The 27,354-nt window shown below is 45.1% G+C and overlaps 1 protein-coding gene across 6 annotated transcripts in view; it reads left to right on the top strand.

The window, feature by feature from the left end:
- The window catches only part of VPS13C (vacuolar protein sorting 13 homolog C), a 164,056-nt gene that overhangs the window by 113,698 nt on the left and 23,004 nt on the right, over positions 1-27,354 (top strand). For 4 of the 6 annotated variants that reach the window (XR_014779095.1, XM_084781224.1, XM_084781226.1 and 1 more), the window contains 20 exons: positions 798-884; positions 2,174-2,323; positions 2,492-2,756; positions 3,724-3,884; positions 5,291-5,412; positions 6,030-6,324; positions 7,679-8,068; positions 10,988-11,092; positions 11,743-11,907; positions 13,027-13,155; positions 13,415-13,554; positions 14,092-14,218; positions 15,901-16,136; positions 21,116-21,257; positions 22,495-22,635; positions 23,464-23,545; positions 23,663-23,732; positions 24,463-24,574; positions 24,669-24,782; positions 26,027-26,166. Coding sequence is in view for 5 of the 6 variants with exons in the window: in XM_084781224.1 (XP_084637350.1) it covers positions 798-884; positions 2,174-2,323; positions 2,492-2,756; positions 3,724-3,884; positions 5,291-5,412; positions 6,030-6,324; positions 7,679-8,068; positions 10,988-11,092; positions 11,743-11,907; positions 13,027-13,155; positions 13,415-13,554; positions 14,092-14,218; positions 15,901-16,136; positions 21,116-21,257; positions 22,495-22,635; positions 23,464-23,545; positions 23,663-23,732; positions 24,463-24,574; positions 24,669-24,782; positions 26,027-26,166 (3,173 nt within the window). In the remaining variant the exon portion in view is untranslated. The remainder of the gene's footprint in view (positions 1-797; positions 885-2,173; positions 2,324-2,491; positions 2,757-3,723; positions 3,885-5,290; positions 5,413-6,029; positions 6,325-7,678; positions 8,069-10,987; positions 11,093-11,742; positions 11,908-13,026; positions 13,156-13,414; positions 13,555-14,091; positions 14,219-15,900; positions 16,137-21,115; positions 21,258-22,494; positions 22,636-23,463; positions 23,546-23,662; positions 23,733-24,462; positions 24,575-24,668; positions 24,783-26,026; positions 26,167-27,354) is intronic. The other 2 variants (XM_084781225.1, XM_084781227.1) reach the window with 1 other exon arrangement.

Here is a 27,354-nt window from a genome sequence, read left to right on the forward strand (position 1 = left end):
TTCCTCCTGCCGCTGCTGACATGACACTAGAGGTGAGGCCACACGGGTGCCTCCTGCTGCTGCTGACATGACACTAGAGGTGAGGCCACACGGGTGCCTCCTGCTGCTGCTGACATGACACTAGAGGTGAGGCCACACGGGTGCCTCCTGCTGCTGCTGACATGACACTAGAGGTGAGGCCACACGGGTGCCTCCTGCTGCTGCTGACATGACACTAGAGGTGAGGCCACACGGGTGCCTCCTGCTGCTGCTGACATGACACTAGAGGTGAGGCCACACGGGTGCCTCCTGCTGCTGCTGACATGACACTAGAGGTGAGGCCACACGGGTGCCTCCTGCTGCTGCTGACATGACACTAGAGGTGAGGCCACACGGGTGCCTCCTGCTGCTGCTGACATGACACTAGAGGTGAGGCCACATGGGTGCCTCCTGCTGCTGCTGACATGACACTAGAAGTGAGGCCACACAGCTGCCTCCTGCACACAGCTGGGAAGCACCAAAGCAGAAGCAAGATGCAGGGCTGTAGCAAGTCTCCCTGTGGGCAGATAGCATGATCTAATGTTTAATGTGATGGCATGGAATTGTATGTGACAATTATTGTTAAAGAATTTCTTGCTGACTGATGTATGACAACAGAGCAGTAGGAAGGGGGACTGTATTGTGTTTTCTGTGTTTCTTAGGGCGTTTCAGATGGCTTTTGATATAAAGCAGTAGCTTAATCTGCTTTTTTCTACTGATTATATAATTAGATGATTAGTGTTGAACAACCAAGTAATTGAAATTCTTCACCTTTTCAGGTTCACTACTATAACGAGACCCACGCCGTCTGGGAGCCGCTGATTGAAAGAGTGGAGGGGAAGCAACCATGGAGCTTAACGCTCAGTGTAAGGGAGCATAGCTGATGCTGGGCGTCGTCCCTTCAGTTCAGTGGTTTTCAAGATTTGGTCCAGGGTCCATGAAAGCCCTTACAGATTCTTGAGGCCATAACTCCTTTCGCAGTAACAGTGAAATATCACGCATCGTTTTTATTCCTGCTTGCTCATGAATGCACAGTTGAGATTTTGAGACTGACTGTAGCCAAATGTGTAGAAGAAAGAATTTGTATGCTTACTGTAGGCATTCAAGACACTTGTCAAAATCTCTTCATATTTATATTTTAAATGTAGTTTTCCATTAAAATGCTAACATAATTTTTGTTTTTATATATTAAATTTTTTTCTCTGTTTTCATTACTAATATAGTAGATATTGGTAGATAAAACTCATGGATGGAATCTTTTGAATTATTAAGTGATTTTTTTTTTAGAGGTGAGCCCCCCAATTGAGCATTAATATTATGATGAACTCTCTGATTTTTGACATTTCTTAGTATTTCAGAATTTTTGCTATCGAATTATTTTTTTTTCCCCTGGGTACACAGAAATGTGAGATATTTGCTATTGATAGACTGTCACCATTTGCCTTTCTGTGGTCACTAGTGGAGAAGCCACACACAGAAACTGCTGTAGCAAATTCTTTTTTAAAGATAACTCATTTACTTTGTAGCCCAGTTTTTCTTGACTGAAGTAGAGAGGATATCTGGTCTACCTGTCTCTGGCATAATGAGACAGAAAAAGAATATTTAATGAAGGTTTTGGTGCATAAGTAAAATGAAAATGTGACTTATTTGCAATAAATTTAACCCAAAAGCTTACCATATTATTTAATCAAAAAAGTAGTAGGAAAAAAAATCCTCTTATTTCCAGATAACTCCTCTAGCCAGATTCAGTCTAGACTTTGGAGTCACCTTCTGTTGCTGATGAACACAGAACCACTCTAGGAGGCATGCTGGAAGCTAGCTTGCCCTGGCAAGCAGTCTCCTTATGCCTCCTTGGTAGGCTGGTGAACTTCCATGGCCTATGTGCAGAGGGAAGGCTACCAATCCCAGGGATGCTCCTGTGATTCAGCAGAATCCCTCAGTGTTGAGCTTTTAAAGCCTGCTGCTGGCCAGGCAATGTGGTACATACATATACTCCCAGCACTCAGGAGGCAGAGGCAGGCAGGTCTCAGATTTCAAGGCCAGCCAGGTCTACACAGAGAAACCCTGTCTCGAAAACCTGCGCCGCCGCCCTCCCCCAACACTGCCATTGATTAGTTGGCAGATAACAAATTCTGGATGTTGTTTCTCTTCCTAGGTGAAGAAGAACCCGATCCAGGATAAAAGTTTTATACCAGGAGATGATTTTATTCCTGAGCCACAAATGGCAGTTCACATTTCCTCAGGAGCTACTATGAATATCACAATATCCAAAAGCTGTCTCAATGTTTTCAACAATTTAGCAAAAGTATGTGTGGTTCTAATTTCAAACGTTTCATGTAGGATTTAAGAATGAAACATGTATGGATTGATTTTTTTTTTGTCATGAAAATAAATTACAGAAAACATGTAGCTATGGTAAAGTGCTCGTAAGAAGTATGTTGCTGAGATTTTACTGTGCTGTGTTCCCTTGCAGGGTTTCTCCGAGGGAGCGGCTTCTACCTTCGACTACTCTCTGAAAGACAGTGCTCCTTTTACAGTCAGAAACGCGCTGGGTGTCCCCACGAAGGTGCAGCACAATTGTAACCTGCGGGTCATGGGCTCCCCTGAGAAGAGCGACATTTATGATGTAGATGCCGGCCAGCATTTGGAGCTGGACTATGCCAGCCTGGAGCCATTGCGCCAGGGAAAGCTGACGATGCTGAGCCGGCAGGAGAGCAGCTTCTTCATGCTGACGTTTGGTATGCCGCGCTGTCTGGACCTTCAGGGCCTCGAGGGGATTGTGGCTATTTATTTTTGACAAATCATCCAGTACTGTTTGGCTGAAGATATACTGGGAGACATTTGTCAGGGGTTGCAATAAATAGTTGATAATTCACCTCTGGGTTTCTTCTAAACATAAGATTGACCTTAATTAGTAAGTGCCTTATAAAACTTGATTATTAATTACCGTGGTGCCCTAAATAATAAGTATTCAGATAAGGAAGAAAGGTGGCCATGGAGAGATGTCTGAATATTTATGGTAATGATGCCATTACAAAGACAAGGAGATTGTTGTTATCTGGTTGAGAGATTGAAGAGACAGGTTGGATTTGTTTTAGCACATTCATCTCTTCATAGCAAAAATCTTATATGAGTAATTGTTTTTCTTTTCTTTTTTTAATATCAGAGTCTTAGAAAAACATTTACATTTCCAATGGTGAGAAAGCATACCCTTGCATTATTGTGAGGTGTTATTATTTTTTGTTATTTATTTATTTTGTGGTGTTTTGCATACATGTCTGTCTGTATACCGTGTGTATGCCTAGAGCCCTTGGAGGCCAGAAGAGGACCTGGGAGCCTTTAGAACTGGTAGTACAGATGCTCTTGAGGTACCATATAGGTGCTGGGAATCAAGCCCATGTCCTTTTTTTTTTTTCTTTTTGAGACAGGGTTTCTCTGTGTAGCCTTGGCTGTCCTGGACTCACTTTGTAGACTAGGCTGGCCTCGAACTCACAGCGATCCGCCTGCCTCTGCCTCCCCTGAGAGCTAGGATTACAGGCGTGTGTCACTGCCTCTGCCTCCCCTGAGAGCTGGGATTAAAGGCGTGCATCACTGCACCCAGATGCAATAAATGCTTTTAACTGCTGAGCCACCTTTCCAGGTCCAGGGTTGGTTTTTATTAAAAAGTAGATATTTGCAATTCTTTCCCCCTGTGCTCCACTTTAGTGCCACACGGCTACACAGAAGTGGGCAGCGTCCCTGTGGCCAGGCCTGGCCGGCGATTGTATAACGTACGGAACCCCAGTGCCAGCCGTTCTGATTCCGTGTTGGTGCAGATTGACGCGACTGAAGGGAATAAGGTCGTCACGCTGCGCTCGCCTCTGCAGGTAATGCTGCAAGGTAACGTGTGTCCCTTAGGGTGCCAGGCCGAGTCCAGCCACTTAGCTGAGCTTGGGATGTGCGGTAAGACTTGCAGAGCAGCTCTGATTATTCAGAAATACGTGGCGAAGTGAAGTATCTTCTGCTGCTACCCCGCTCTGTTAGTATGTTTTATTCTAAATGGCTTGAAATGCAGATTTATTTATCTATTTATTCCAGTTTTATTGTCCATAAGCCCGTAAGCACTTACTACATTCCTTTAGAGATTTGGAATGTTTGACCATGGAAACATTATTATGTTCCTCTAAGGATTTCGAACTGAGACACTGTAGTTATGGCTGATTGTCGAGTGGGACAGCCTCCCGTTCTCTTAGTATATTATTGCTTGAAGTTGTATTTTTCAGATGTGTTTGAGGTGTTTGGAATGACCTACTCTCATGTAAAAAGAAGAGAAAGGCATTTTAATCTATATAAAAACACTCTCCCTCCTGCTTTTATGGATTTACTGAACCTTCTAGTCTCTCCAGCATTGGCTACAGACTTCAGTGTGTGTCTGTGCAGAGAACATTCCTCCACACCTAACTCTGGAACTCACCTACACTGGACCCTGCCACCTCTTAGGTCACTGTTAGTTCCCCACACACCACAGTGCAGTCAGGGAAAGAGACCCATGGCTCTGCTCACTTGTCACATGCTGTGTTAATGGGGGGCTGTAAGGAGAAAATATGGCTGTAGCCTTAGGAGTGGCATGTCCTTAGTGGCGGCATACATTGACAACAAATGCACGTGCTGTGTGGATGACGTGGCAGTACTGGCTCAGAACTGTCACTTAAACATTAAGTTTAATGTTTATAATTAGCACTCAGATACTTAAATATTGTTCTCAGTCAGTGGGAATGCCTTCCAATATTAAGTTGAAGCTTTTTAGATCTAAAATAAATGTGTGTTGCTAATTTTTTAAAATTATAATTTATTCAGATTACATCCCAATTGTTATCCCCTCACTTGTATCTTCCCATTCTCACTCTTCCTCCCTCTTTCGCCCTATTCCCTTCCCCTAGACCTCTCACAGAAGGGGACCCCCTCCCCCATCATGTGACCACAGCCTATCAGCCCCTTCTGTGTGCCTCCCACCAAGGGGAAGTGGTCAAATAGGGGGCACCAGAGTTCATGTCAGAGTCAGTCCCCGCTCTCCCTACTACAGTGGAGAATGTGCTGTCCATTGGCTACATCTGAACAGGGGGTCTAGGTTCCCTGCGTGCATTGTCCCTGGTTGGTGCATCAGTTTGTCCAGACCCCCTGGGCCCAGATCTTCCGGCCTTGATGGTCTCCTTGTGGGGCTCCTGAACCCTAATGCTTTTTTTAAAAAACGTGTATATCATTAAAAAAAGCATTTGTGTATTCATTCCAACAGATTAAAAATCACTTCTCAATAGCATTTATCATCTACAAGTGTGTCAAGAACGTTAAGCTGTTGGAGCGCATTGGAATAGCCAGACCGGAGGAAGAGTTCCACGTGCCGTTGGATTCCTATAGGTGCGCATGGCTGCACTTGTGCTTAGCTTCCAGATGGGCTGGTGGTCAGCAGAGCTGGGGTGGGTGGGCAGTGCTGCGGAGGACACGAGGGCCTTTCAGGGTCTGGGAAGGGTGCTGGGGGCAAGTGTGCACTGTTAGCGTAGTGGACAGACCACAGTGGAGGCTGCTAGCTTGTACAACTAATGTGGGTTGTTGGTTATATAAATGAACACGTGTTATAAGAGAAAATAAACTCGTGTCTTCTTGGTTTTATGAATTGGATCTCTGTTTTAGGGAGAGTAGCCTCACATTCTGATTGTCCTTGCTGTACAACAGCCATTGTAGGACACACAAGAGTTCCTTCTGTTGATCAGACATATGTATGTTATCACTGAATTTACAATATAATATCTCCCTCTGATATTTGATACTTTGCAGTTTTCTAAGATTGTGTATTTTATTAGCTTATCTTTATAGTCAAAATGAAAATACCTCAAGATGTCCTTCCTCTGTGGGGCACATTCTGAGCTTTCTCAGCAGTGGTTTCTGCATTTGTAAGACTGTCAGTGCCCACCCTATAGCGTCATCATGAAGAGGCTGAGGTGTTTTTCCTCACCTTCTGTCGAAACCCTCCGTAGGTGTCAGCTGTTCATTCAGCCGGCCGGCAGCTTAGAGCAGCAGTACACACAGTCCACCACGTACATTTCCTGGAAGGAGGAGCTTCACCGGAGCAGGGAGGTCAGGTGCATGCTGCAGTGTCCCGCAGTAGAAGTCAACTTCCTGCCGCTCATCGTGAACTCTGTCGCCCTGCCTGATGAGCTGAGCTACATCGGTGCGCACGGCGAAGACTGGGACCCGGCCTACGTTATTCATCTTCACCCTCCTCTCACCTTGCGGAACCTTCTGCCATATCCGCTAAGATTCTTACTTGAGGTCCGTGTCTTATCGTTTTTATTATTATTATTATTATTATTATTATTATTATTATTATTATTATTATTATTAATTGCTATTATCGTACAAAGTAAACCCTCGTTCTGTTCCATGGTGTTGAAGTTGGCGTTTCTAAGATGAGTTTGCTCTGGCTAACTGCCATAGCAGCGACAGTTAGGCCGTGTACTGTGTGCTCCTGTGTTTTTGCACACTTCAGTCCTCACAGTGGCCTCTGTGGTGGCTGCAGTCCTCTTGGCCCTTTTGGCTGAGTTGTGGAGGGATCAAGTGTCTGAGGCAATATCCTGTTGCTGGACGGCAGTAAAGCTGGGCTTTAAACCTTGGCAGTTCAGCTTTCTAATTCCTGCCACTTTTCTTTACTGTGCCTATGACAAATTAAAAACCTTAGCCATCTTTTCATTATGTTGTCTTATTACCCAAAGGAGAGAAAAATACAAACAGGGAAATATGTCATCCTGATATATGTTTACACTGAAAATAGAATTCACTATCTGCTATGTGGGCACATGGGGTGTTTTAAATATAATTACGTTTGCACATTATAAATATGATCAAGTTTGCTATGATGTTTTAAAATTCAGTGGCCCTAGCAAGTGTTTGGATTCCTTTTCTTTATCAAACAATGATCCATTCATGAGTTATGGTGACAAAAGTTAATTGAAGGAACCAAATAGCCTGTGTATAAAAGAAGGCTGCAGTGAGGAAGCCAGTGTCTGTTGCTAGCATTCATACGAAGGTTTAGCTTTTGTTTCCAAGTGTGTATGTGTACATGTGTGAGCGCAGTGTCCAAGAAATCGAGAAGAAGGTCTGATTTCCTCGAGTTGAGAGGAACAGGTGGTTGTAAGCCACCGGATGTGGATGCTGGGAGCTGAACTCAGGTGCTCTGCAAGCCTGGTATCGCTGAGCCGCCTCTCCAGCCCTAGTGTTCATTTCTAAAGCAGTTCCACCTTGTTCAGCATGACGTTTCTGGTTCTGCACAGATAGTGGCCGTGAGCCATGGTATGAAAATGGCGAGGAAGACACTGATGTCGGTTGGTTAAGTGGCTCATTTTATAATCCAGCTCTAACAGGGTCCCAGATCTAGTCTTTGGTTCTTGGCATAGACACAGATTTTTCTCAAAACTTAGGATGGGTTGCCTGCAGCCTAGCATGAAGACACTCCCACGGCGGCTGTGAGAGAGTTTGTTTCCTTTGGAGTCCTTGGCGGTCTCTGGGATTTCCAACATGTAACGGTGGCTAGGCTTGGCATTCGGCCTTCCTTGGTAGGCTACTTAAATACAGGTTTTGTTATTAAAGAAGTGTGCTCCGTGAACTTGTGCTGTGTGGTTGCTCTTAGGGAGCTGCAGAGACCCACGAGCTCGCAGAAGGCAGTGCCGCTGACGTCCTCCACTCACGAATCCACGGCGAGATCATGGAGCTGGTCCTGGTGAAATACCTGGGCAAGAACTGGAACGGACACTTCCGCGTTTCCGATACACTTCCTGAGTTCTTCCTTGTGTGCTTTTCCTCTGACACCGCGGAAGTGATGACAGTTGACTTGTCAATACACGTCAGACGGATTGGCTGCCAGATGGAGCTGTCTGTCTTTAGTCCCTATTGGCTAATCAACAAAACTTCTCGGGTCCTTCAGTATCGCTCCGAGGAGATTCATGTTAAACATCCAGCTGATTTCAGGGACATCATCTTATTCTCTTTCAAGAAAAAGAACATTTTTAGTAAAAATAAGGTATGCTCTGGCAAGCTAAGACACGAAAGCTGCTGAATCTAAAGATTTGGGGATCTAAAAACATGCTTGGCTGTGTGTGTGCAGTTCCTTTGGTATAAATTAGGTCAGAGGAGGCTTGCAGATTTCTCACAGCAGCGGTCAGCTGAAGCAGGGCTCCTGAATGGCTTTATTTTATACACTGTCCAAAGCTGGTGCAGCGTGTGAAAGCGCACAGCAGTTGAATTGGCCTCGGCTTTCATGTATGCTGTGCCCTATACCCTGACTGCTGCTCCTTCCAGCTTTGTCTGTCCCGCTCTGACTTCTCTGCTCCTCAGCCTTAGGCAGTGCTCCTCGCAGTGTGGTGACTTCTCTGCTGCTCAGCCTTAGGCAGTGCTCCTCGCAATGTGGTGACTTCTCTGCTGCTCAGCCTTAGGCAGTGCTCCTCGCAATGTGGTGACTTCTCTGCTGCCCAGCCTTAGGCAGTGCTCCTTGCAATGTGGTGACTTCTCTGCTGCTCAGCCTTAGGCAGTGCTCCTCGCAATGTGGTGACTTCTCTGCTGCTCAGCCTTAGGCAGTGCTCCTCGCAATGTGGTGACTTCTCTGCTGCCCAGCCTTAGGCAGTGCTCCTCGCAATGTGGTGACTTCTCTGCTGCTCAGCCTTAGGCAGTGCTCCTCGCAATGTGGTGACTTCTCTGCTGCTCAGCCTTAGGCAGTGCTCCTCACAGTGTGGTGACTTCTCTGCTGCCCAGCCTTAGGCAGTGCTCCTTGAAGTGTGGTGACTTCTCTGCTCCTCAGCCTTAGGCAGTGCTCCTCACAGTGTGGTGACTTCTCTGCTCCTCAGCCTTAGGCAATGCTCCTCACAGTGTGGTGACTTCTCTGCTGCCCAGCCTTAGGCAATGCTCCTCACAGTGTGGTGACTTCTCTGCTCCTCAGCCTTAGGCAATGCTCCTCACAGTGTGGTGACTTCTCTGCTGCCCAGCCTTAGGCAATGCTCCTCACAGTGTGGTGACTTCTCTGCTCCTCAGCCTTAGGCAATGCTCCTCACAGTGTGGTGACTTCTCTGCTCCTCAGCCTTAGGCAGTGCTCCTCACAGTGTGGTGACTTCTCTGCTGCTCAGCCTTAGGCAGTGCTCCTCACAGTGTGGTGACTTCTCTGCTCCTCAGCCTTAGGCAGTGCTCCTCACAGTGTGGTGACTTCTCTGCTCCTCAGCCTTAGGCAGTGCTCCTCACAGTGTGGTGACTTCTCTGCTCCTCAGCCTTAGGCAGTGCTCCTCGCAGTGTGGTGACTTCTCTGCTCCTCAGCCTTAGGCAGTGCTCCTCGCAGTGTGGTGACTTCTCTGCTCCTCAGCCTTAGGCAGTGCTCCTCGCAGTGTGGTGACTTCTCTGCTGCTCAGCCTTAGGCAGTGCTCCTCGCAGTGTGGTGACTTCTCTGCTGCTCAGCCTTAGGCAGTGCTCGCCGCAGTGTGGTGACTTCTCTGCTCCTCAGCCTTAGGCAGTGCTCCTCGCAGTGTGGTGACTTCTCTGCTGCTCAGCCTTAGGCAGTGCTCCTCGCAGTGTGGTGACTTCTCTGCTCCTCAGCCTTAGGCAGTGCTCCTCACAGTGTGGTGACTTCTCTGCTGCTCAGCCTTAGGCAATGCTCCTCACAGTGTGGTGACTTCTCTGCTGCCCAGCCTTAGGCAGTGCTCCTCGCAGTGTGGTGACTTCTCTGCTGCCCAGCCTTAGGCAGTGCTCCTCGCAGTGTGGTGACTTCTCTGCTGCCCAGCCTTAGGCAATGCTCCTCACAGTGTGGTGACTTCTCTGCTGCCCAGCCTTAGGCAGTGCTCCTCACAGTGTGGTGACTTCTCTGCTGCCCAGCCTTAGGCAGTGCTCCTCACAGTGTGGTGACTTCTCTGCTGCTCAGCCTTAGGCAGTGCTCCTCACAGTGTGGTGACTTCTCTGCTGCTCAGCCTTAGGCAGTGCTCCTCGAAGTGTGGTGACTTCTCTGCTGCCCAGCCTTAGGCAGTGCTCCTCACAGTGTGGTGACTTCTCTGCTGCTCAGCCTTAGGCAATGCTCCTCGCAATGGTGAAGGTTTTCTGTTGGCAGTGGCTCTACCTACCCCAATCACAGTGCCTGCAGACATGGCTCTCCGGTGCCAGATATTGTCACCTGGATGGTTTTAGAGTTGTTTGCCGAGTACACCTCTGGGTTTACTTGAGTCTGTCTGGGCAGAGCCTGGTTGGCTGTAACAGAGTCACAGGTGATGCTGCCATCTGGGGACAACTCTTTACAGTTTGGATCAACACATGGCTTTGGAATTGCCTCTGTGTGTGACTTCAGGTTGATCTCATGTCTTTTATGGTCCTGCTGGGCGGGTAGGGGTGAGCTACTGCAGGGGTGCAGGGAAGTCTCTCCTTCAAGACTCCATGTAGATCCCAGAGCTGAAATACTTGCCATCTTCCTACCCCGTGTGTGGTGTCATGATTATTAGAACATGCTTCCTTTGCCTGTGTTGAGTTCCGTGCCCACTGACGTGGGCAGCGTGTCCTGCACTCTGGTATCCATTGTGTCTGTCCTTTAGCACCTGCCGAAGGGTGGAAAGATTGTCTTCTGTTTCCTAAAACTTTTGAGAACTTTTTATCTTGTCATAAATCGAGCATCAGTAAATATTTAGTATTATGATTCTTTTGAAAAAACAACATGAAAAACATGCTTAAATTTGTTAATTTCAACTAAGTAATCATGTTTAGTGACAAATTTGCACTCATTGCTGAGGTGATTGGGAAGGCCAGAGCTATATTTCAAGCCCTTGGCTCCCTAGAACCATTCGGTTTGGCTGTGACTATATTTTTCTGTGTCTCAAGATACTGCAGAAATTTCCAGAAGTCTAGCAGTTTCTGTATGAAGTGAAGTTAGTATCATCTTTTAGGTTTCCTACATGATGTTATGTGTTCTCTGGTACAGGTACAGTTAAAAATTTCAACTAGTGGCTGGTCCAGTGGCTTCTCATTGGACACCGTGGGAAGCTATGGGTGTGTGAAGTGCCCTGCCACCAACATGGAGTACTTGGTGAGAGTGTCTGCCTTCGTACCCTTGCCGTCATTTACTTTCCCACACTCTAGTACACAAGCCGGCTCCTGCAGTGAGCAGAAATCTCCAATCAAATTATTCTGTGGCTATGATTTCTATGATTACTGTATCAAAGCAGAAGTTGAATTTGCCAAAATTTAAACAGGAGGTTGAATCCTTTGGAGTGGGCAACTTATTTCATAGTCAAGATACACTAGACTCTTCCTTTCATATACCTTGTCAGTTATGCAGTAAATCTTAAGTTTGACTGCTTTGAATTTTTGAATAATCAGATGCCACGTGACCCATTTACTTACTGCTCCAGAATTCTAATTTTATTGGTAACAGACAAAGCAATAAAATTTGAGCCTACTAACCATAGAGCAATTAACAGTTGGATTGTTAATAAGTAAAAAAAAAAGTCTAGACAGTAAATCTGTCATTGCAAGTTGTCACTGGGATGGTGATCTGTGTTCTGCAGTTACTTTCTGGCAAAGCTTATGAAATAAACCAGATTTTTTTTTGACAGCGATAGAATACAGCTTTTATTAGTTACTTTATTGAAGAATTCCTTCTTTAGCTGTTGTACGTTACGTGTGTGTGACTGGATAAAGAGCGGGAGGACGGTCTCGTGTATTTCCTTCCCTCAGGTTGGGGTCAGCATCAAAATGAGCAGTTTCAACCTCTCGAGGGTAGTCACGCTGACTCCCTTCTGCACGGTCGCAAACAAGTCCTCTTTAGAGCTAGAAGTCGGAGAGATTGCCTCTGATGGCTCCATACCGACCAACAAATGGCACTACGTCGCTTCCTCAGAGGTAAGCCTCCCAAAACATGACTGATTCCTAAAATGTATAGATAAACAGGGACGTGTAAATATATACATGTTAAGTGTGGCAGTGGCTTCGAGAGATCTTTATTTCACCTTGTTTGAAAATTATCAGTAATATTTCCTAGTAGCTCAGCTAGATGGCAGTCAGTCACTCACTAGTTCTTCCCATATGACTAAAATTGATCCGCGTGCTATGGAAAATAGAGACCCAGTGCTGTGTACAAATGCTTGACTTCTTATCTTTGATGCAAGTTTGCTGCAGTAGCATATTAACTCAGAAATGGGATTTACTGTAGTATTACCACATTTTGTGTTATATGAAAAACTGAGAGTCCCCTTTTATAGATGGAGAGACAGAAGCTCTAACTGTTATGTTTTGATTAAGATCTTAGCAGCTGCTCCTGAGGTCTGGACTTGCAGTCTGCTGTGTGGTAGCCTCTTCCCCGGCTGCTTCTGGCTTTCTCTTGTGTGTAGAGAAGGTGTCCTGTGAAAAATTCTTTGTGCATCAGTGAAGTGAATTTCGCAAGACACAAAAGCAAAGGCAATGAAGAGTATAGATTTTAAGTATTCAGAATTTGGAGCATTCTTTTTTTGTTTTGTTTTTTTTTTGTTTGAGACAAGTTTCTCTGTGTAGCCTTGGCTGTCCTGGGCTCGCTTTGTAGACCAGGCTGGCCTCGAACTCACAGAGATCTGCCTGTCTCTGCCTCCTCTAGTGCTGGGATTACAGATGTGCACCACTGCACCTGGCATGGAGGAATTCTTAATCAATACATTCTTGAGATTTTTATAATGTAATTGCTACAACTACATACAGATTAATAGGTTGCATATTTAGGTCGATAGTGTTTTGTTTTGAACAGCTCTTGCTGTGTAACCCGCGCTGGCCTTAAAGCTTGGCATCGTCCTGCTTCAGCGTCTGAGTTGCCACCACACCCAGCTTGTCAGTGTTTTTACTATAAAGTGTAGACGACATTTAATCAATTTTGATGATGGTTTACTCAAATCAGATTTAGACTTAAAAACTTGCTTACCCAGTGTGTTTAGTGAGTCCGTGACCTATGTCACAGCACAGTTTTAAAACTGATACTATATTCAATGTTTTCAGTGCATTCCATTTTGGCCTGAAAATTTGTCTGGCAAACTTTGTGTGAGAGTGGTGGGCTGTGAAGGGTCCTCCAGGCCATTCTTTTACGACCGACAAGACAATGGCACATTACTGAGCTTAGAGGAGCTGGTAAGTCTTCATGTTGTGAACACCGTGTCTTTGACTTTTGAAAGTTGCTTGAACGTATTTCTCTAAGCTGTGCTGTAGAGTCTGGCAATTACTTGTAGGGCTCCTGTGTGCCTGTTTAATGCCAACGCATGTTTGTAAGAATCAGAGCCAGTAAGAACTCAGGAAGTGAGCAGTGCGATTGTACAGCTGCTTGAATGTGTCATGGTTCCTTGTGTAACCGAGATTCAGCCAGCAAACCGAATATATTCTCCCCCTGAAGCAGGACGGTGGAGGGATCTTGGTGGATGTAAACACTGCTGAGCACTCAACTGTCATAACCTTCTCTGATTACCACGAGGGCTCTGCGCCTGCCCTGATAATGAACCACACGCCGTGGGACGTCCTCACATATAAACAGAGGTATGGGGGAAGGTGCTGTTTGAACCCCAACTTTGCGTTCATTGATCCACGGTCCCTTCTGGGAAATGTTGGTGTTCCACATCCATAATGTCTTCAGACTTTACAATGGTGGGGAGGGTGGTGTGGTGTTTATTCCTTCTTCAGCCACACTTACATATTCATGACAGTGAACTGGGACAAACACATGCTATTTAAAGATCCCCATCAGCTCAAATGGGTTTTTTTGCCAAATGGCTTGATAGCAGACATAAGGGGAAAAAAAAAAGCTTTGGGCTTTGGGTCTTTGTAAGTTTCAGACTGCAGACAAAGGCCTGTGACGTTGTCCCTCCCTCTGTGACGTGGTGATGGTGAGTGAGCCTCACTGTAAATGCACCTCTGAAGTCTGTCTGCGCAGGCTTCAGAACTGCCAGGCATGGACCGTGCCAGTACGCTTGTTTTGGGGGCTGAACTGTATGCTATTAGCTGAGCCAGTCCGTAAGGCCTTTGTGGGTTCTCAAGGCCAGAGCATGCTGATCTTTCCTCTGTCGATGGTTTCAGTGGGTCCCAGGAGGAGCTAGTGCTGCTGCCAAGAGAAACTCGACTCTTTGCCTGGGCGGACCCCACTGGCACCAGGAAACTCACTTGGAGCTATGCAGCAAATGTTGGGGAGCACGACCTCCTAAAGGTACGGTTTGACAGAGAAGCCTTGGGGGAACAAAAGTGAATTGATACATTTTAAGAAAGTTGCTTTTGTGCTTTATGTTGCAAATCATTGCTGTTGGCTGTTTTTCTGGTTACCGTGACAAAGCACATGGCAGGCGTCCTTAGTGAGGGAGCGCTGGTTCAGGCCTCTGTGGTCTGTGGAGGTGCAGCCATCCAGGCAGGGAAGGCGAAGGAGGTGAGGGGAGGGGACAGAGACAGGTGACTGCTGGCACGCGGCTGGCTTTCTCCTTCTCGTGCAGGCTAGGACTGCAGCTCCTGGAAGGGCGCTGTCTGCACTTAGATGTATTTACTCACTTCTGTTATTAGAAATTCTGCCACAGACACATCCAGAGATTTGTCTCCAAGGTGGTTCTCGACCCTGTCAAGTTGACAGTATGAACAATCACAGGCACATGAACTTGACACGCAAGCTTTTGCTTTTATACTAGCCTTCCATCCCTTGACCCCACCCTGTGACCACTGAGTAAGGCAAGGTGCAGTCAGTCCACCCTCACGAGTGCCTCTAGTGTTTAACAGTCCGGACACTGTTCAGAAATGTAAGCACGGTCTCGTCTGAGACTGCGAGCCCCTGGACAGTCATGAAGAAGTTACATGTTTCCAACATACAGTGACACAGAGTAAGTATTTCTAGTCTACAGGAAAGGGATGAGGGCAAAACATGGAGTAATCCCGTGCAAACACGAGGGAGCCCAGCAGGGAGAACGTGGAACCCTGTGGTTCCATCTCCAGCACCTGGGGCTTGTGGGGGACTCACCCGAGGCCCACAGGGCTGGGCAGCCGTGCCCCGCCAGCTCTGCTGCCTGCAAGAGACACAGTCCCCTCCATACCTAAAGGTTCCCTCACAGATGTCCTGTGGTCCCAGCTTCTCAAACATCCCGGGATTTCCACTGTAACTTAGGTTCCTCCCCACCCCCGCCCCACCCCCAACAGCTTCTTATGACCTCTTAGGGGCCTCCCGGCAGGAACCGCTCTCCAGTTTAGAGACAGTTAACCATCTTACAGTACTAGGGCCAGTAAAGCGAGCGCGTGATCCTACTCGGTGCCCCACCAACACTAGCTAGGACCTCACATTGAGGCACTACAGTTGATGATAGGGAAACTATCGATGGTTTTGCGTGTGTGTGTGTGTGTGTGTGTGTGTGTGTGTGTGTGTGTGTGTGTGTTGTGGGCATGTGTGTATATATGTTCACATGGGTCTTGGAACATGATGAGTATGTGAGCGCACGTACTTACGCGTGTAGAACCTCAAAACTGATTTCTGGCGTCTTTCTGAATCATTTCCTACTTTATCAAGGCAGGGTCTCTCAATGTGCCTTGTCTAAGTAGCCAGCTTGCCCTAGAATCCTCTGCCCCCCAAGTACTGGGATTATAGGGGACCACCCTCTCCACCCAGCTTTAGGGTGGGTGCTGGTGCTCCACTCTTTAGATTTTGCTTGGGGAGCTCTGCCCTGCCCACTCAGCGTAGCCCTACACCTGGTGGGTGTTACTGTCGTTTCCTGTAAGTGCTGGCTTCCTGTCAGCTTGATGCCTCGAGCTCTATCTCAGAGGAGCTCTTTGGAAGGTTTCCTGACCCTCCCCAGTTACAATAGTCAGGTTAGGTATGGAAAATGCATACAGGTTTAACTCAGAGCCTTCCTTCTCCAGGACGAGTGTGGGCAGTTTCCGTACGACGCGAACGTCCAGATCCACTGGGTGTCCTTCCTGGATGGGCGCCAGAGGGTTCTGCTCTTCACAGATGACGTCGCTATTGTTACCAAAGCCCTCCAGGCAGAAGAGATGGAGCAGGCTGACCGTGAAGTCACCCTGTCGCTCCACAGCCTCGGGCTCTCTCTGGTTAACAACGAAAACAAGCAAGAAGTCTCGTACATTGGAATCACCAGGTATGCACAGAGGTAGACAAGAGGCAGGAGTCTTTAAAAGGCTCTAAGTCTGTAGCACCCAGTTAGTGGTATAAACAGATGCCTGTAACCAAGTAGACATGTTTACTGAGTAACTGTTGGGACAGCCAGCTGAGAGGCCAGCGATGCAAAGGAACTCAGAGACCCTCTGCATCCTCACTGTACTCAGGTCAGTTGGCAGGGAAGAGGGTCAGTCAGTCTGTCCATTCTTTTTTCCATCCTCCCTCCCTCCTTACTTCCTTTCTTCCTCCTTGCCTTCCTTTCTTCTCTTTCCATCCCTCCTTCCTTCCTTCTTTCCATTTTTATTCCAAAAAATGAGTTACAAAAAGATTGAGGAAAAACTGAAAATAGTATCTGCATCTGCAGTGCAAATAATTAATTTTTGCAGTGGAATTTGGGGAAAGTAGCATGCCTTGGGAGAAGCCATTAGGGGAATACACACACACACACACACACACACACACACACACACACACACACACACACACACACACACACACACACACACACACACCCTGTCGTATGTGCTGTGGGGTTCAACGCCACTGAGATGGATTGTTGAGGGCTAATAGTTTACAGAGGACAGCATGCTGTGGAGCACATTTCGGCGCCCAGCATCAAAGGTGGCATTGCAGGGACTCTGGAGTGGAGCCAGGCCCAGGTGGCAGAGTCTGGGTCCCTTGTTCTGGATCTCTGAGGAAAGGGGGCAGGTTTCCCACGTGAGCAGCAGCTAAATTCTCTGATGCCCCAGCAGGCAGCCAGGTCGCAAAGGGAATGTGTGGGCACTAGCAGCCGTAGGTAGCTCCTTGAAATGTCAGAGCCTAGGAAACTCACTGCCCTGAAGTGGGAAATGTAGCTGGAAGTTTGTTACCCAGACATTCGCTGTGCCTGCCAGCCTGAGAGGGGCGAGGCCGAGCTCCTGCGCCTGAGCAGCAGGTCACAGCTCTGGGTTCTAAGTCCCTTAGAGTTACTTACTTAGAGCCCTTGCCGCCAGTACTTTTCTCTGGTTCCGTTTCTACCGAGAAAATACTTGAAGAGTTACCTTGTCTCCTAATCACAGTGAGTCTGCTGAAAGACTTATTTGGAAGAGAGTTTCCCACAACAAAACCATCTATTTAGATGCCCCTAAACATGAGGAAGTTTCCCCGGGTTTCTTGATTTTTCTCAGGAAGAGCTGATGGATTTATGTAACACATAGGTAACATTATCACTGACTAGTAGCAGTAAGCCAAGTAAATTAAAATTTGTGGATTCATATTTAGTTTCTGAGCAGCACTCTTTAATACACCTCAGCACATCTAAACTGCTGCCTGTTTAGGCATATCTTTTGGTTTCAAATGAATATTTTTAATATTGAAAAGATAGGAAAGCCACGAATAATAGTTTATGAGAAGTGAAATTATATGAGGTTCACAGCATGTGGCCCGTGAATGGTTTTGGGAGCACTGCTCATCATCTTACATATGTAGCTGCGTTCTCACTGTTGTTCTGTGCACTAACATCACAGTGGATACTGTTTTGCTATATTCTTATATATTTATTCTTACTACTGGATGCCCATCATGTGAAAACAGGAAGAATGTCTCTCTTTTAGGTCATAGCCCTAAAAAAAAAAGAACATTATTTTTGACAAAGTATTAATTCATTGCATAATGTCATTATACCTGTGCCAGAAGAATACTGAACGCACCGACACTTCCAAACTAAACATGTTTGCCGGTGAACAGTGCCTGGAAAAATTAGAAAGTTTTAATACAAAACATCTCACCACAGTCCAAGTCTTCATAAAGATGAACTTGAAGGAGGCCACAGTCAAAGCCAGCTTCTGGGGGCACTCACTTGTCAAGTCAAGCAAGGAAAGCCTTCTGTAGTCAGTCATGGGCCAGTTGAGACCAACTGAAGAGATGTATGCAGAGATGGTAAATTCCTTACGGCCATTAGCATTTCTGTGAGGACAGATGTACAAGGAGATGAGGACATTCAGAATAGCATCAGTCAGTGCAAACAGCCAGTGTCGCCGAAGGCTCTCGGGCTCTGAGGAGTCAGCTGGTACGCCTTTGCACCCAGTCACTGTGCAGGTGGGAAGTCACTGCAGGGCTCAAAATGACTGGTGAGAATATTTTCTTTTTTTAAAAAAATTAAATATTTTTAAAAAATTTACATGTACATTTATATTATTACACACACACACACATATATATACAATAAACCTCCAGCAAGAAGAACCATGAAACAATCAGGAATTACATAAATGTTACATTCTTAGTGTTTTGGCTATTTGTGTTTGGCAGTCTTGAAGAAAAGGTATTTCCTATCTTGGTGCATCTAAAATTCTGAATATAAATCAATATCTATCATATCTCATCATTATCTATCTAGACCTAAAGACATCTTAACCCCTAAACAACTAAGCTTAATTGTAAAACTAAGCTATCTGGTCTTCAGCCCCATCAGAGACTTGAGAAGGAATAAGATTAATTACCTGAGTACACAGGAAGTGGAGATTAGCAGCTTCCCAAATGGGAAGATGACAGAGACAGTTAGCTACGTGAGCAGTCATCCAGAACTCTCTATAACATTGGAGCATCATCTTCAGCCTTCTGGCCCAATATATCTGACAGACATATTTGGGGGGCAGGGACTATTGAGGACTTGCTTACCCTGTCTTGGCAGAGTTTGGCCATTGACTCTGCCTGCATCCAAGCTTGCCCATTTTTAGGCAGAATTCTGTCTGTGGCAGAAACAAGGACATTTTGCCCAGTGGCTGTTTTGCCTTATTTGAAGTCATCTCCATAAGGAGGTTCTTTGATGCTCATCATCTTCTTTGATGTAGACTGAGTATTGCCAGGAGTTAACCTCTCTCATTGTCAATGAATCTTTAAAATAATAAAAACATTTTAAATGCCATATTCTGTATGTCTCTGAGAGTTTTTGAAGACCTTATTTAACTATTTTACCTTATCTTTCTATAGAATCATATCTATCTGTTGCACCTAAGATGTATATCCTTATGGTAAAAATATCTTGTAATTGATATGGCTATGATTTGATCAATTAACTTGTATGACTTACTTATCCTAAACAGCCTGCAGTAGCACTTCCCAAGTATTGGAAGTAAACCTTGTATTGAGTTATGTGGGTACAACACCTCATATTAGAGTAGAAATGAATATAATATGTGTGAAGAATAATCTTAAATTTGAATTCTATTCCGTTGTATCTAAGATTGAATTCGTTTTGCATCTGTATACAGAATTCTAAACCAGTGAATTAAAAATAACCTTGTGAGTGACAATTGAGGCATTAAGTTGAGGAGTAGATGCACTAATCTACCTTTTGTTCTATCTTCCCTACATCTCTCTATATTTCCTCTTCTTTCTTTTCATCCTCTATCTCCAAGCCTAAGAATGGAAGATAAAGGAAAAGAGAGACATCCCTGAGTCCAACCTTGCTTTCTCTCTAAATAAGACCAATAATAACTTATAGCCAACTTCCATTGAAAATAACTCTCTATAGCCCAAGAAGGCAACCAAAACCTACCTCTGCCCCCCAACCCCCTTAAGGGAAATGGGGCATCATTCTCTTAAGGTTTCTTCCAGGGGAAAAATGAATTCTGTGTGACTGAGCTTAAGTCTAAAGTATATTGCAACTGGAAACAGAATCCTGGTTGGACAGGTGTGTAACACATCCACGCCCTCTGGTGCTTGTGTTGTGGGTCAGCAGATACTTGGTGGGAAATCCATGAGTCGGCTGTGTGCTGTCAAACTCAGTCTAGTGGTTTAGCCAGTATCCATCCTGAAACGTTTTATGGCAGCTGAAGTTCATTGTCACACAGCAGTTGCATGGCTTAGCCATGGAAGCCTCTCACTGGACTCTAAATTCTGAGCCAACAGTAAGATCTTTCTGAAGGAAAGGAGTTACCCTCTCGCAGTGCTCCTGTGAGTTTGAAATCCCTGTGTTTGAAAAGTCATATTTTTTATCATAAGCTTTCATTTGCAGCAACATTATTTTTCTAACCTTGATATATATGCAAAGTAAATGTTTACATCACAAAATCTATCTGTCCAATTGAGGAACTTCCTTGTAATCGATTATTTGCACTGTATTGTCAGGCTAAAAAGCAAGTATCAAGACAAGAATTGATTAGAACTTTGTAAACCCCTTACAGGTAATAAAGAAAATAAAAATAAGATAGCTGCAGTGTTCTCTCAGGCTGATGGCAGTACTTGCTGGTAACTGCCTGTAGAAGTTATAGGATTCTTGTCGTAAATCAGCACAGATATGGGGCTGGAGAGATGGGTCAGAGGTCAAGAATACTTACTGCTCTTGTAGAGAATCCGCAGTAGAGTCCCAGCACATGTGGAGTGACTCACAAAAGCCTCTAACTCCCGCTCCAGCCGACCTGATGCCCTTTTCTGGCCGCTATGCACACTCAGGGCCCACACTCGTACAGTCACATAAATAAACAATAAGTCTTCATTTAAAAAAAATCCACTTGAAAAGTTGAGCATTTGCACTTGATTTTGATAATCAGGAACAATAATTATGTAAAATGTTGACATCTCTAAAATAATTTTTTACAGATTCATGGTTTTTAAAAACTGTGTTTAGTTTTTCTATATTATAAATATCATCGGTTAAAATTTTTATGGAAGTTTTTTTTCTTTCTTTGACATCATCCATGTGCATTCTCTGTTGTCCTGTACAAAAGTAAACAGAAACAGTCATTTGCTTGATTGATGCTGGTGTGTTGCCATGAAAAATAGTTCCCACTCATCTTTTCCTCCGTGCATCTTAGCAGCAGGCAAAATTTGCTTTTTGAAAAGAATGTCTTGTATCGAAGAACATCACTGGTATCAGTGTAACTTCCCACGAATTTAATAGCCAGGTAAGTACAAAACTCAGCCAGTCCCATGAAAATATATACATTACAGTTTTATTTCCTTTGTGGATTATTTTAGCTCGGGTATTGTTTGGGAGATGAAGCCGAAGCGGAAGTGGAAGCCGTTCAGCCAGAAGCAGATAATGTTGCTGGAGCAGTCCTACCAGAAGCACCTTGCTTCAGAAAGCCGTGGCTGGATTAAGCTGGACGGCAATTTTGAGGTATACCAAGTGTTGTTTTATGGTTTGTGGTTTGTGGTTTTACATTTCATGGGTTGTGTGGTCCAGGTGGTGGTATACTGCGACTGAGTAAGACTTTAATGTCCTGTATATAGCAGCTAACTTAATACTTACTTAAGACATAGCCATAGGACTGTTTAACTTTGGCTTTCTTCTCTGTGTTTATTGGTTGTTCTTGCCGATCAGTTCCATGGAGTTTGCTTTCAGTAAGATTGTGGAGATTTAATGACTGTTAAACATCTTTTCACACCGATGAGTACCGATTGCAGTGTTTAACGGGTGAAAAACGTACCTAAACTTTGCTCTGTTATTCCACCCAGTGTGAGTGATTGTTGGATGTGGGTACGCACCCACAAATAAAGGTGTGCACTGCATAGGTTGCACAGAGCGAAACATGAAGTCATCTCTGCTGCAAGAAGACCCCAGAAGCTTCTACATTTCTGGGCTGCTCTTCTGCAGGCCTGGACTTTGCCTGTTCTTGTGTTTGCCTCCTGAGGGCAGACTTTGTACAAGCCCAGTCATGCACCCGTCGTACACCCACAGGTGTTTGTGGGTGGAATGAAAATATTTATGCAGTTATGTCACACAAAAACAAGTCCAGCTTCAACATTACACGGTTTTGTCTAAGAATGACCTGGAATTGGGCTGGGGAGATAGCTCAGCAGTTAGTCACTGTCAGCCCTGGCAGAGGACTGAGATTTGGTTTCCATCCATTTCAGTTCCAGGGGTTTGGCGCCCTCTTCTGGCTGTCACAGGCACTTCATGCGGTGGCTGGCAAAACCACTCATGCACATAACATAAAAATAAAATAAATGAAACCTTCAAAAATGAATTACCTGGAGTTCTCTATTACTATTAGTTTTTCTATATGGCATTTTAAGTAACGTTTCTATAATTTAGACCATTCTGAATTGTAGTTTTCTAATACATTTTAGAAAGGCAATACTTCTGCTTCCTAGGCCGTAGCTGCAGTTGACCCGAAGAGCCCTTCTGGCTGGTGTAGTGGCTAGTGTGTGTAATGTCAGAACTTGGGAGGCAGTGGGTTTAAGGAAAGCCTAGGTTACAGAGTGAGGGCCAGCCTCAAAGGAGAACAGAGGAAACAAAGCAAGCTGCCGTGGTGAGACAGAGAGGTGACGTGCTGTGTTCATGCAGCAGCATGCTTATGTGCCATGAAATGGTTGCTGGGTGACAGTCACAAAATTGCTTTTGTCTCTTACAGGTCAATTTTGACAAGGTTCCGATGGAAATGCGGCTTCCTCTCCGGTGCCCTATTAAACGGGACTTCTTATCAGGGATCCAGGTTGAGTTTAAGCAGTCCCCTCACCAGAGATGCTTACGGGCGCAGTTATACTGGCTCCAGGTAACCACAGTGCTTTCAGCTGAATAGTTCTTTGTGACTTAGGAAAGCATGGAAGTGAGACCTAATTTATTGTTAGAAAGCTGTGATTTGTGTTAAATTATCTTATGGGGTTCTGAGATGTAGCTTGAAAAGAGTAGGTATAGTGTGCATGAGGCCCTCGGTGCGGGCTTCAGCAGTCAAGTTGTAAAAGTAAAGTGTTGCTGCTGTTGTTGTTGTTGTTATTGTTGTTGTTGTTGTTGTTGTTATTGTTGTTGTGTGTTCTCCTCTTTTCACACACCTGTGGATTCAGCCGCTCACCATCCCAGGCCAGAGTACTGCTTGCTCTTGAGACCGTCAGGCTGACCACTGCCAGTGTGTTTTTGTATAACAAGATGTCATGTTGTTCTTAATGTGCCTTTCAGTTTGATAGCCCTGACTAACATTTTTCTTTGTCATTCTTCATGTCCAAGAACAGGGCTTTATAGGACTGTGTTTGGGGGTGATTGCTTGCTAGTCCTCCCTCCCCGTCCTCCCTCTCCTCTTCTCCTTCCACCTCCACCAAGTTTTATTTGGGATACTTCTTGCTCTTTGCACTTTTTCTAATTTAATATGCACTCGCTACTTTTATTTTATTTGAGCCCACAGGGTCAGCATCTCACATGCTAAAGATCAGGCGTCTGCTGCCCAAGGTCACTGCAGAGATGAGGCTTTTCAGTCACTCTTTTTAAGGAGGACCTGGCCTCACTGGGACACACAGCGCTTTTCATAGGGCGAAACTGCCGGTGTCGCCTCCTGTGTGTGCAGATGCCTTTGACTCAGTCTAACCTGGTCCAATGCGTGTACTTCCAGGTTGATAATCAGTTGCCTGGCACAATGTTCCCAGTTGCATTTCATCCAGTGGCGCCTCCCAAATCCATTGCTTTGGACTCAGGTAAAAAAAAAGAAAAGAAAAGAAAGAAACCTTGGCATGCTCTTCATAAAAACTTTAGAAGACAGCAGCTTGGCTAGTGGAGAGGTTGACTTCCTTCTTATGTTGTGTTTCTTTTAGAGCCCAAGCCTTTCATCGACGTGAGTGTAATTACAAGGTTCAATGAGTACAGCAAAGTCTTACAGTTCAAGTGAGTAGAGTTCTACTGCCCGGCTCCAGGAGAAAAGGGTGGATTTTAAAAAATCACTTTTGTTGTCTTTTTGTTTGTTTGCTTGAGAGTAGCTTCTGCACAGAAATTCTTTTCCCAACAATTATATTGATGTACTTTGGGATGGTGAACTGTTTAGTACTTAAATGTATTTTAAAGTAGTCTGCTTGCATTTCAAAATTAAGAATTACTTTAGCCATCTCCAGTCCCAATTAGAATATAAAGCTCACAGATTTGTGAGCTGTGTTCTTTAAAGCAGGTACCCTGAACTTTAAAAGTCAGCTGATATGTGCTATGTCTTCTAATTTATCATCTCGCCCGTGACATGGGGCTTTGGGTGGTCCATGCTAATGCAGCAGTATTACTCACTTGAGGCTTTCCCTGTAATGGGTAAGTCTCACCCTAAGGTGACGTTAATCTTATTAGCATAATGTTAAGACTCACAGAAATAAGAACGTACTGTAGCTTTGGGATAGGAAAAAAACCACAGTTATGACCATATATATATATATATATATATATATATATATATATATATATATATTTTGAGACAAGGTCTCACAATGTAGCCCTGGCTGTCCTCAAACTCACAGAGATCCACCTGCCCTTGACTTCTGAGTGCTGGGTTCTAACATGTGCACTGCTACCCCAGCTGAAAACACACACACACATGTTTTAAATAAATAAACATATATGATTATTTTCTCCACAGGTATTTTATGGTTCTCATCCAGGAAATGGCCTTAAAAGTTGATCAGGGGTTCCTTGGAGCAGTTATTGCACTATTCACCCCAGCAAGTGACCCTGAGGCTGAAAGAAAACGGGTAACATTTTTGATTTCCTAAGCCAAACATTTTTTTAAAAATCATTTTTGAGCTAATTCTTGTAGTGAGAAAAAAAATATTTAATTTTTTTCAGACTAAGTTAATCCAGCAAGACGTTGACGCTTTGAACACAGAGCTAATGGAGTCGTCAGGGACTGATATGTCGGTCCTGAGTTTCTTTGAACATTTCCATATTTCTCCTGTTAAGGTTTGTTATAGGAAGGTAGAGTGCGATTGCCTCAGAGCCTTAGAAGGGTCTGTAAACCAATGCAGCTTCATTTGCTACATTAGGCATTTGGTGGGGGTTTCATGTGACTGATGGTGACAGTTACGATACTCGTCTGTGACACATGTGCGGCTGTAATTCCCGAGGATGAGCCGCCGGAGCGTGTTCTCCAGTGTTGAGTTAATAACCCCTGTGCTCAGGGAAGAAGCTGACAGCCGTGTTTCTTAATTAAGTGGAGAGTGCTCACCAGTGTTTAATGTCCGGGCCGTACTTCGTAGCAGCCGCCACTGTCTAAACAGAGCAGCGATGGGCGCCCTCACCGCGCATCGGAGCGCAGAAGTGGGTGCTGTGCTGTTGACGGGCGCCTTTGCTTCTTCCAGAGTGTGACTGTAGCTAAGGGAGTGGAAAATTGAATACCTTTCACTTCCCTGACTTGGCACTTTGTGAGCCCATTTCCTTTCCCCCTTCTGTTGTCTTTTTAGCTCATATGGGGAAGGATGGCGCCTTAGTAAACACACAAGTGCAGTGGACTGGAGTGCGCTGTACTTGCATAACGGGCAAACTGACAATTAAGTAGCGCCTTACAACACTGACGATCCTCTGGGTTCTCGGAAATTAGCCACAGCACCACAGACCTGGTTCCGTTCACCAGTTTGTTCAGTTAACAGGGTGTATAAAACAGAATTGCTTTCCTAAACTGTTGTAATAGTTTGGAGAAGTCAGGCATTTCCATATACGGAGTTTAAAATTGCTTGCAGTAATAGGTTGTATACAGTTTCATCCTAATCAGCAAGCGAAGATAAGTGCAATTATTGGGACTGATGTTTTCAGAAATCGTTACTGTTCATTGTGGTCGTAAACGATTCGCCTTAATAGATAGAGCTAGGCGCTTAGCCATTAATTTGTCTGGTGGGCTGTTGCTGTGCCAGTTGGCGTGGTTTACTCTTAAATGGTGATTCCATTTTGCAGTCAGTTCTGGTCTTTTCTGTCTGGACCCAGAGACGTTTATTCACTCTAGGAATGGAACTTCAATCTTAGATCAGATAATCTGTATTTTACGGAAAGACAAGCAGTTACCAGATGTTCAGGCACCAAGTCTGCTCTGGAGTGTGTAAGCAGGGCCTGGAGGCTTTCCCAGGGCGGCTGTGGTGCTGCTGGACCACCTGGCCCCTGTGTCTGCACTTTTGTTTGGCTTCCTCATGTTTTGAATGCTATTTTTCTTTCAGTTGCATTTGAGTCTGTCTTTGGGCTCCGGAGGTGAGGAGTCAGGCAAAGAGAAACAGGAGATGATTGCTATTCAGTCTGTGAACCTACTGTTGAAAAGCATCGGTGCCACTCTGACTGATGTGGATGACCTCATATTCAAGTAAGACCCTTGTTCAGGTGCATGCTGGGAACCACTCCTGGCTGAGGCACTTCAGGATATTGGTTCTCTCCACTAGGGCAGTGTTAGCTTAGAGAATGGATGCGTCTTCCTGCCTGTGACCCGAGAGTGGTCTATCCAGTTATACCCAGGGCTTGAGGAAAACAACTTATCTCTTTGCTTACCTGTGAATATTTAATAAAAACGGAATTATTCTGATGTGTATGTTATGAATTGATTGTGCTTTACTACTGAGTTCTGTTTAGAAACATGTCGCAGGGGAGTGAGATTCCTGGGATGGGAGCCTCTGTCTGCACTCATGAGGAGGCTGTGTGTGCGTGGCAGCTGCATCTGTACGCCACGGCCATCTGCTGACCTGAACATTCCACACGGGATTGAAATAAGCGGTTACCTGAGAGAAAAGGCTGTTTTAGATTATTCCCATCTCACATGTGTGCCAAGTTTCAGAGAAAATAAGGAGAAAACTATAAAACTCAAACTGAAAGACTTGACAAAGTTAAGGGCTAGGGAGAGAGCTTAGCTGGGGAAGTGCTTGAAGGCCAAGTTCAGTCCCCAGAACCACACACAGTCCAGGTGTGGTGGTGTGGTGCGCATTTGCAGTCGCACGCTGGGGCTGTGGAGGCAGGTGGGTCCCTGGGCCTCACTGGGCAGTCTAGGCCAGCTGGCTATTGCTAAACCGATATGAGAGTCTGTTTCAAAAATAATGGCAGACAAGCCTTGGGACATACTCATGCACATGTATGCATGTGAACCCAAACACACTGGAGCACGCCCCCAGCGTTCACACATGTGCACGCACACATAGTAAACGAAGTTGTCCGCAGATCTCTGGGTAGAGTTGTCTTTCTCTGTTAAAGGCAGTGAGAACATCCCAGTTTAACTACATAAAAGTTAAATAGCTCAGTGGCATAGCTTGTGTGTTTGTGTGGGTGTGTGCATGCGTATGCATGCTTGTACTACTGAGTATAGAACACAGAGCTCTGTGCTACATCTCTGGCCTTGTAGCTGACTTTTAAAAACTGTTTTCCTCTTTATTTATTTATAAAAACCTTACATGAGAGTTACTGTTTTTATAAACATATATCACCACAATATTGAGATAACAATTATAAATTAAATGTTAGTGGAATTAGCTGCTACTCAGAGCATCATTGCTGCAGCCTCAACTCT

This window comes from Acomys minous (assembly GCF_964271855.1).
Source record: "Acomys minous genome assembly, chromosome: 5".
Lineage (NCBI taxonomy): Eukaryota > Metazoa > Chordata > Mammalia > Rodentia > Muridae > Acomys > Acomys minous.